This window comes from Lepidothrix coronata, unplaced genomic scaffold (assembly GCF_001604755.1).
Source record: "Lepidothrix coronata isolate B3197 unplaced genomic scaffold, Lepidothrix_coronata-1.0 Scaffold122, whole genome shotgun sequence".
In the NCBI taxonomy this organism is placed as follows: Eukaryota; Metazoa; Chordata; class Aves; order Passeriformes; family Pipridae; genus Lepidothrix; species Lepidothrix coronata.
The window spans coordinates 2,574,885-2,585,240 of record NW_016690302.1 but is presented as its reverse complement, the minus strand read 5'-3'; the positions used below and the strand labels follow the sequence as shown (position 1 = coordinate 2,585,240).

Here is a 10,356-nt window from a genome sequence, read left to right as displayed (position 1 = left end):
CATCCGACAGGCTCAAGCTTTTAAGTCTTAACTTCAGCTGCTCCTGACTCCAGACCAGGCTCATTTCCTGTCCTATGTCAGGATTTACTCCATTTTCTGTCCACTTGGCTACAATTCTTTTGTAAGAAAAAGCAGCAGTGCAGGAAGCAGTGCAGTAACTACTACAGATAACACCTAAATATAATATAGTAACCACTACAGGTAACACCTAAATATTCACTTCCTATTGGATGCCCTGGGAGGGACAAGTCAGAACATAAGCAACTCTTTCCAGTGCTAACTCCTTCATAAGTCATGTTTATATTTACTACTGCATTTGTGGATACTGGGAGAAAGCTACTCCTGCAGGAGCATTTTCCCTCAGCAGCTTCAAGGAGCTCTTAAATTTGCCTCATATACCCAGGAATCAAACTCAGAAGCAAATATACAAAAGCAGCTACAGAATTAGTAAGTTAAGAACCATTTAAAGATGGGCAAATGCCCACAGTGCTTAAGACTTTTTGGCCTACAAGCAGATGAAGGTTCAGTAATCCTTCGAGATCAAATGGGACAAGTGGAATGTGAATCTTAACATGCTGAGTACAGAGAGAAACTGCAGCAGAGCAAGGACTGAGCTACGATTTCCAACTGCTTTTTACAGAGGAAAAAAGGTTAACAGACTGCTTAATGCATGTCACACTGAACACAGGAGCTTATTTATGGTCTCAGTGCCCCAAGGGTGCTATGCCTCCAAAATTGCTGGAATTACAGCTTTTGAAGTGAGTTTAAGGAAACAGCCCTTCCTATTTAGATTCTAAAGCCATCCTTCACGGAGCAAGTCAGGGAAACAAGAGTACTCACACTGAGAACAACTCCTTCAAGGGCATCCTGAGCCTTGCTGGTGAGACGTTTACCAACCTGGAGAGGACAAATTCAATTACTCACACAGAAAACAGCCACAGTTTTTTAACAGCTCGCCTGGACAAAAAGGTCATAAAACACCAGCGAGCTCAGCCCACCTCTGCTCCCTCCAACACTGTGTTTATTCAGAGACCCACTGACAGCTCCCAGCTGCAAAAGGAGTTTTGCATCCTGGTGGCTGAGAGTAACAGAGAAGCAAAGCTGAGCTTTACCTTGATAGGATGTTTCAAAGCCTCCAGCACAGTGATCCGAGAGGTTTCCCTCACCAGGGAAGGTTTGCCCAAACGAGCCTCAATGTATCTCCCTGCTACTGCTGTGGCATTTTTGGCAGAGTAAACACCCACTGCCAGCAGGGTCAGACCTGCCACCTGCAAAGAAAAGGGGGAAGGATTAGGACAAAACCACTTGGCAAGGCAATGCTGTTGCGTGGAGCAGGCCCCGTGGTGAGGAATTAAGATTCAAGGACGAATGCTGAGCAAGAGGGGTTTATTTTTGGTAAGGTGTTTTATCCCTGTGCAGACAGTCACGGTCTCACACTCCCTGCTCACAGGGCATTCACTGCTCCTGCACAGTGAAAGGCAGAGGAAGCACAAGGGCAGGATACAGTCCTGTATGCAGAGGTATGTACATCCTGCTCAAAATGTGTGGGGCTTTTCAGACTTAATTAACTTGAGTAATGAAGACAAATAGCCGTATCAACCAGGTGCTGTCTGCCAGACCACCCCTCACCATGCAAGACAATGAGTGCTGAATTAAAGATGCCAGGATAAACATCTGAATTGGGGCTGCCACCAAGGCAGTGCACAGGAGGGAACAGAAAGGACTAGCCAGGGAATGTCTGCTAAAGGTGACAGTCCCAACACAACAGGGAAATAGGTGCTCCAGAGGAACAAAGCCAAAACCACGTTGGAATTACCATCCCTGCATTAGACTGTTGTGTCAGAAACCCCAGAAGATGAGACATTCCCATTGATTTGCCAGTGAAGCAGAAACACTCCAGGCTTAGGAGTCAGCTTAAAGCTGATGCCAATAAATTATATGAGGGAAAGGCCAAACAGACAAAAGAGCAAACTGCAGCAATTGCTTTTAAAGTAAGCAGACTTTTCCTGCAAGTACAGCCCAAGGTCAAAAGCCCCAAGGACAACAAGGATGGCACTGCTCAACAAACCATGAGACACCATCTGTTCCCTTTCTCTCTGCTTAAATGGGTGACATCACTTTTGCTCTGGGTGGAAACGTGGAGGGTTCAGAACTGGGAGCTCTGGGATGCAAAGAATAAGGGAACCTCCACACCTGACTCAGCTCAGAACACAGAAGAGGCTTCACCTTTTTAGCAGCCTCCCTTTTAAAAACAAGATACCATTGATTTCATGCACTCTTAGACCAGTCCTGAGCAAAGTTACAGCTCACACCTCTCCCTGGATGGATCTGACATAAGTATTTCAGACTTTTGGACTTCCCTGACATTCATCTTACAAGATACAGAGAAACAGAGCTGTAAGACTGACAGCTCTGTACCAAAACAAGAACCCAACTACCATGCCAACTCTAAAAATCAGCCTGATTACAGTGCCTACCTGGTTATCATGCAAAGGACTGGATCTCTGATGAAGGAACAAAGTGAATTCCACTGAAAAACATAACAAGCCCCCAAAAACTTGGAGCAGAACATCTGGGGTACTGCTTGGATGGGAAGAGGTAGGAAAAGAGCAAAACAATAAGCAGGAAGAGATGAAAATTCCTGCCTCACTCACAGGAACCCTAAAATAACTGTCTAGTTCTTACCTTACAGCCATTTTTCAAAGCAAGAGAAAATATGAGTTCCAGCTGTGTTATCCCCTTTCCAAAAACATACTTACCTTTTTTTTTTTTTTGTTAACCTAAATGTCCCAAATTCACGAGACAAGAGCGTGTCAGAAGCAAAAATGACCATAATGCAGGGAATCAGTATCTGGGTCAAGTGAATACACAGCTAAAAGCACCAAGCACTGATCTGCACAAGGCTCTGAATACAGAGCCACCCCAGGTACAGATGACAAAGGGATCCATTTAAAAGCATGTCTTGTTCTCCCCAGTGCTCTCAGGCAAAGTGTCTTTTGTACCAGCCTGTGTGTATAAAATTAGAGGGTGGAGCAGATGGTGGTGCCTGACTTAAAGCAGAATGTCCATTTTAACCAGCCACGCTACCAAAAATATATTTTCACTGAAGTTTTGTGGTAAGAAGTACACTGAGAAACAACTTTGTGTCCCTAAGAAGCTCTTTTATCCTGTGGGAAGATGTTGGTCTGGCTTTCAATGGATTTATTTAAGACACAACAGTACTCTGAGTGCTCTTTCAGCTACATCAAAATTAGATATAAAGCTGTAACATAAGCAGCAAAGCAAGTTTTAGATCATCATGGTTTCCAGTTTATAAACACACCAAAGCAAGGAGTTGATTTAACACACATTTACAGACAGACTTTTCTGGAAGTTACTGGCAGGTATCACAATCTTACCGTGGCTGTAACTTTATCCCAGTCTGTTACAAAAGCACGGAATCCTTCCCCAAAGAGCATCCCAGCTGTCCTGTGGTGAGCAAACAGCAGAGCAAGAAGGAGAAAAGGGGATTTCAAAGACTGAATTGAAACAATTTACAAGACAACTTTATAATGATCTTCTTCAGAACCAGTCAAAAGATAAGTGAGGGCTCACCATGGAACTGAAACATGAACAAACACAACAAATACATTTATAATCATCTGATGTCTACACCTGATCTGGGATTAAGTCCAGAAAAGCATTTGGCCACAAGATGGTATGTATTTATTTCTTTAATACGTTATTGGTGCTGAACTGCAATAGAAGGTATTTAATTCTAAAGCTCTTTTGTTATTCAAAATTTCAAAGGCCCTAAAATTAACAAATTCCAAATTTAAATACCCACCCCTTCGGAGACAGACTGTTTTCTACCTTTATGGCACATGTTCAGAAAGTGAAAGTACTGAGGGGTTTCAGAGGAACTGAGTCTCAATATTAGAGGATGGGGCTTGAAATATTATGACAGAAAAATTGTAGAAAACTCACAAGTCTACAAATAGCTTATCTGGTTCACATTGAGGTGACAATGTAGTGAGACAAGTGAAGGAGAGGGTTCTTGTTAACACAATTCCTGCTGTTCAGAACCACCAAATATGCTGAGCTGGGAGGGACCCACAAGGATCATCGAGTCCAGCTCCTGGCCCTGCACAGGCCCAGCCCCAGCACTCCCACCATGTGCCTGAGAGGATCATCCAAACCCTCCTGGAGCTCTGGCAGCCTTGGGGCCGTGCCCACTGCCCTGGGGAGCCTGGTCAGTGCCCACCACCCTCTGGGGGAAGAACCTTTCCCTGAGATCCACCCCGAGCGCAAGGGGTACAACACCGACATTCCTCAGAGCTCCGAGGAATAAACGAGTTTTCCCAGGTGATGGGAGAACTCTGCTAAAGGACCAAGGCAGGCTGTGCCCTCCTGCTGCCCATCCCTGCACGTACTTGAGGGACTCCAGCACGGTCTGGCGGTGCTCGGCGGCTTTGAGGCGGATCTGCTCCCGGATGATGTCCGCGTTCTCCCGCTCCGCCTTGGCGCGGGCTCTGGCCTCCGCCTCCACCCGCAGCATCTCGTTCTTGTGCCTCAGCTCCATCTCTCTCTCCACAGTAGCTTTAAAAAAAAACAAACACAAACACCAGGAGAACAGCTCAATCTTTTGGGCTGGTTTGATCCCAGAGAGCAGAACCCTTGTAAGGAAGAGAAGCAAAATGGAGCTGCTGGTCCCCAAACGGGATTTTGGAAGCTTTGTTACTTGGGACACCAGAGATTGTGACAGACACATTAAGATTAAATCTCCTTTCACATCAATGAGAAACCTAGAACAGCCCGGGAGATGGGATGAGGATTTCATAGCCAGAATCCTCTGTCTTCAGGGTCACAAGGAATCCTGAAGGGCTGCCCAGGCTACCCTGACATTTCTATTTGGTGCCTCTGAGTAGGGTGACACGACAGGAGTAAAATAACCCACTACAGGAGTAAAATAACACACTCCTACAGGGTTTCACCACTGAGTTTTGTTACATGGATGCTACAGCACTTCCCTCAGCTGCTGGGAGCACACTAGCTGGCAGCCAGCAGAGGACAGCACAGCTGTCCACATCTGTGCTCGGAGCAAACCGGCCTTTCGTTCCCACAGAGTCACACACAGATTGCCTTAACAATTGTAAGGCTTGTACCCCAGTGGAATCCCACTGGAGTTCTGCAAACCCAGCAATCCTGCCAATTGCACAACAATCAAAAGAAATAAAGCAAGTTGCAGACTAAAACTTCGTTATTCGGCTTTTATTTTGTACAGGAAACAGCGAATGGAGATGATGTGACACAGATTCAACCACTCCTCCCAGGAGTTGTTTTGTTTCTCTTCCCTCCTCAAAACTGGTTCTATTTCAGATTGTCCCAGTGCAAAAGCACAATTTCAGTTGCTATACCAAAAAATGCCAATGGTTCATTGGGAAACCCAAGCACCACAGGGCAAATGTTTAGGACTGCAGCCACTAAAGCTAATCTTGGAAGCAACTGGTAGTTCTGGTACTACTGGGATTTACCTGTTACTTGCCAATGTGACATTAATGGAGCATCAACCAATATGGACAAAGAGTCAAAGATCAGTACAAGGAATTCATATGCCCACACACCCTTACAAGCCACAGAAAAATGACTTACCACGCCTCATGGCCTCCTGCTTCTGCACAGATTCTTCCTGCTTCCTCAGATTCTCCTCATTAGCAAGTTGCTACAGGCAGAGATGACAGCAGAAGATGTGTTAAAGTTGTAAGAACTCCATCAAGTAGGCATTTGTGTAAGTTCAAGCACTACAAATGTTTTCAAGAAGCTAGAGCTCAGGTGGAAGTCCATTCTTCCTCCCCCCATCTCCCAGATTTACCCTCCTAATCCCATGCTCCTGGCTGCTCTGCCCTAAGTCCCAGCCTTTGATTTTGCCTGGCCAGCACTGAAGATGCCAAGCAGGTAGTACAGATGAAAGCAACTGTGCCCAGCACCAGCCACTTGGCCAGGGCACAGCTCCAGATCATCTCTTGGGCTTAAGAGAGCTCCTACCCAATTCCCAGCTGGATCAGAGGAGGAATCCACCCTACCTGCTGTCGCATCTGCTCGTCGTAGCGCTGCCGTGCCAGCTTGTCCTGGTACTGGGCCCTCTTCAAAAAAGAAAACAGGACTCAGAACACAGAGATTTGGCAGTGAAGAGAGAACCTGGTCCTGAGGGAAATGAGGTTTGAAATGTGCAAAACCAAAATAAAGTGAGGAAACCCCCCCACCCAAAAAAACCAGTCCTGGGTTTGAATATGAACAGAGCAAAATTTGGGGCACCAGCATCAAAATCTCCTCTATGCTGAAAAACTGACATAGTTTGACTTCATTTTAAGGTGTTACAGAAATAAAAACAGAGAACAAGTGTTTCTTGACTCAGAGATTACTTACTTCACTGGGAAAATCACAGATTTCATGTTCTAAAACCCATTATTTGGACTGGTGACTGCAAGTAATAGAACTATCAAGATATGCTGCCTGTCACATGGGCTCTGGTTTTAATAGATTTACTAGTTCCTCATTAATTTCTCTATCAGTTTTCCACTGGCAAATAAACCTAAGCCATCTACACTCAACTAGAAGTGGTCTGAGGGTCCATATCCATCAGCAAGGAGAACTCTGTACAAGAGTTGGAATCATTCCCTATTCCAAAGGGATGGCAGAACAGCCTGGAATTTATTTCCTCAGCCACTATAAAACATGGCACTTCAGGAGCAAATCAGGACTGGGTTTGCTCTGACTTCAAATGATGCCTTGTGAGCTGCAGAGGGTGAAGAGCCAACCCCTGGAGGGAGCAGCTGCTTCCTGAGCCAGCCCCGTTCAAAGTCCAAACCCTGACAGGATAAAAGCAACATGTGCCAAATAAGCAGTTTTAGCTCATTTCCCAAGCTAGGTGACTCATTAGAATTAATCAATTCCCTCATCTCCTGTGCTCTCAAATTTAAAAGTCACCATATATGAGCCATCAGCATAAAGGCCAGGTTTAATTTTCCCTGTTTCAGTATTATTGCCACTACAGTAACTCATGCTAAAAGAGACCAGGAAGCACCAACACTTCCACAACAGACCCTCTGGTAACTCTCAGATCTGCATTCCTTCTCCTCTTAAGATAATTTTTTTCCTGTCAAACAGATCAAACTTGGAAGAAATAGGGTTACAAGCTACTTAAGAACTGAAACCCAAATAACTTCAGAGCCATTTCACCGTCCAGACTAACAAATACACTTGATAAGCCTTCAACACTTCCCTGAAAGATCCTTTAGGAAAATTCCAAAGAGAGAAAGTGCTGCTGCCAGTTCCTTTGGATGTTCAACAACTTGGCAACAGAAGTTCAAGAGGACAGAGCTGTCTGGAACTACAAATCAAGCTCAACATTACAAAGCCAGGATAGAGCATGGGCTCAGCCTGTGAACATCCTCACACCTCTGGCTGCCCGTGAGCCCCTTTCCCCCAACCCCAAAAGGGGGAATTAAAGCACTGGTGTCTTTTCCATGAAGGAAGATACAAACAGGGTCTCCCATCACTTGGCTTTCCCCTCATTCCCTTACTGCTTGATGCTGTTTTGTTTCTTCACTGAGTGTTTTCCTTCTCTCTTCTGCTTGTACCCGGATCTGCTCGTTCTTCAGTTGCTCTATGGCAGCTTCATACTCCTGTTAAAATGGACAATTATCACAAGTGAACTTAACAGAGAAACCCTACTGACAATTACATTCCAAGAAATCCATCTGTAATCAGAGTGGTGCCCTTAAAAGGGGACCAGTGCCAGCAGAAAGCTAAAATATGATCATAAAATATGACTGTAAGAAATCTCACAATTAACCATTTCAGGATTAAAGACAATTTATTTTTTAAAAAAACCACCAAGCCAACCAACACTCAAATAATCCTTAAATCCCTTTAAAATATATATATGAGTCTGTACTCACTCAACTGCTTTATTTAGAGTTTCCTACAGAAAACCCTTGTCATTCCCTCAAAACTGTGGTGACCTTCTAAACCACTCTGAAAGTTAAAAAAGCTTAGAAGTGACTTAGAAGTTACAAAACCACTCAGGAAATGCAAGTTTTAAACAAAGTATGTCCCAGAATAGGCCAAATCAGCTTGTACTTCACCTTCCAGAATTACTTTTTTTTTTTAAAAAAGGCAAATAACTTCAGCAAATAATGCCAGCAAATAATGCTGAAGCTGAACAGCAACAGGAAAACCTCACCATCCTCTGCAGGGCAGAGATTTCAACTCCTGCCCCTCCAAACCTGGCAGCTGCCTCAGGTGGGCTGGGTGTACAACACAGGAGGAGTTCCAAAGCTCCAACATACCTTGAGCTTGGTTTGTTGTTCCAGCTGCAAGGTCTGCTCCTGCATCTGGGCAAGGCTGAGGGCATCTTTGGCATGGCCTGCAATGGGCAGCAGGGAGAGATTATGGGCAGTGAAAGGTCTTTTCTCAGGAAAGATGATGCTCAGACTATTCAATCCACTGGGGCTCCCTGGAACACAGCTCTGCAGCTGCACATTCAGCCCTCCCTGGCAAAAATGGTCAGGAGTCTTCTCAGCACACCCATGACCTGAAGCCAACAGGTTTAACCAGCAGAGAAGGTCCAGCCAAGGCCAGGTTGGATGGGGCTTGGAGGTCTAGTGGAAGGTGTCCCTGTCCATGGCAGGGGGTGGGACTGGATGAGCTTTAAGGTCCCTTCCAACCCAAACCAGTCTGGGATTCTCTGATTCTATTCCAGCACCCCTGGGTGAACAGGGCAGGAGCCTGAGGCTGCCCCAGGCCAAGCAGGACCCGACAAGACATGAGTTATCACAGAATTCCAGAAGGGTTCAGGCTGGAAGGGACCACAGTGGTCCCATCTGGTCCCACCTCCCTGCTCCAGCAAGGTCATCCCAGAGCATTGCATCCAGATGGCTCTGGGATATTCCCAGTGAGGGAGACTCGACATCCTTCTCTGGGCAATCTGTTCCCACACAGCAAAGAAGTTCTTCCACATATTCAGGGGGAACTTCCCTGGCACGAGTTCCTGCCTGTTCCTCCTGTCCCACTTCTGGGCATGCCCTGACATCGGGGTTTGGAGATGTAAGTGGAATGTACCCTAAAAACTACACCTGGATGAGCCAAGTGATTTAAAGGGACTAACCAAGCAAAGCAAAGAGACAACGAGGAGAGGAGCTGAGGCAGCCACCAAAGCAATACTCAGCTGCTCTATAACCAAGTGAATTGCCTTGAACAAGGTCATAAGGCAGAACTATAGGGTGTTCAGGCACAGAAGAGCACCAAAGACCCCCGAAGAAGCCCCTTATAAGGCCTCTGAGAGGATATGTATATATATTAACAGGATATGCAAATACGCTAATAGGTGTTGGGAAATACCAATGAATATGTAACAGGAATACAGGGAGCTCAAAGTCAACCATGTGATGCTGACCTATCAGCTGCAGTGGAGATGCCTCTGGATGCACTCTGGCGAAATGATGACCGAGCAAAGAATGCCGAGACTTCTAAAACTCACAAACGGGTCTCGGAGGTTTCTGTCAAGCAACACCCCGAGCAGAGCCCGGTGCATCGCCGACCCCTCCCTCTGGGCATTCACACACACCGCTGAGGTACCGACGCCCGCCAGCCCCACCCCGCGCCCTCCCCGCCCGTCCCCTCACGCACGGGACGCGTCCAGCTCCCGCGCCGCCTTGGCCGCCCGCTCCAGGCCCGTGGGGTCGAAGTTGCTCCATTTGTCCTTGGGCGTCTGGCGGTCCCCGGCGCCTCCAGCAGCGGCACCGCCGGGGGCCGGGGGCAGGGAGAGGCCGGTCCCCGCCCCGGGGCCCCCTCCGGCCGCGCCGTCGCCGCCGCCCGGGGCGGCCCCGCGGTTCAGCCCGAACAGCCACGACATGAGAGCGGGCGGCTGCACGCGGCGCGCCGCGCGCCTGCGCGGCGGGGCGGACCGCCCGCTCATTGGCCCGCGCCGGGGGCGGGTCGCCCGCCCATTGGCCCGCTCCGAGGGGCGGGCCGCCCTGTGATTGGAGGGACGGCGCCGCGTGCGGAGTTTGATTGGTTGTGCGAGGGGAAAAGGCGGGACGACGGGGAAAAGCAAAGGGCGCTTCCGCGTAGCAACGGGAGTTTGACGCGTTGCTAAGGGCGGGGAGGGAAACGGCGCGCTGGGGTTACGGGGACAGAGGGATGGATTTCCCCTGGAAATCGGTTCCTGGTCCAGCTGGTTGGAACAGGAGAGATAACACAAAAGCCTTTAGAAAAGAGGAATGGAAGGAAACCCATCTGTGTGCTGGTCCGGGATTTCCCTGAAAATCAGCTCCTAATTCAACTGCTTGGAATGGGAAAGATGATAGGGAAGTG

The 10,356-nt window shown here is 47.4% G+C and overlaps 1 protein-coding gene across 1 annotated transcript in view; it reads right to left on the bottom strand.

Moving 5' to 3' along the window:
- Window positions 1-9,911, bottom strand: part of LOC108502605 (ATPase family AAA domain-containing protein 3-like) — a 23,596-nt gene extending 13,685 nt beyond the window's left edge. The window contains exons 1-10 of the mRNA XM_017825692.1: window positions 9,670-9,911; window positions 8,331-8,407; window positions 7,563-7,664; window positions 6,063-6,122; window positions 5,632-5,701; window positions 4,413-4,578; window positions 3,399-3,468; window positions 1,113-1,268; window positions 841-897; window positions 498-505 (exon numbers count right to left, since the gene is read on the bottom strand). Of these exons, the coding sequence (XP_017681181.1) occupies window positions 498-505; window positions 841-897; window positions 1,113-1,268; window positions 3,399-3,468; window positions 4,413-4,578; window positions 5,632-5,701; window positions 6,063-6,122; window positions 7,563-7,664; window positions 8,331-8,407; window positions 9,670-9,895 (992 nt within the window). The 5' untranslated portion in view covers window positions 9,896-9,911. The remainder of the gene's footprint in view (window positions 1-497; window positions 506-840; window positions 898-1,112; window positions 1,269-3,398; window positions 3,469-4,412; window positions 4,579-5,631; window positions 5,702-6,062; window positions 6,123-7,562; window positions 7,665-8,330; window positions 8,408-9,669) is intronic.
- Between the last annotated feature and the right edge of the window lie 445 nt (window positions 9,912-10,356).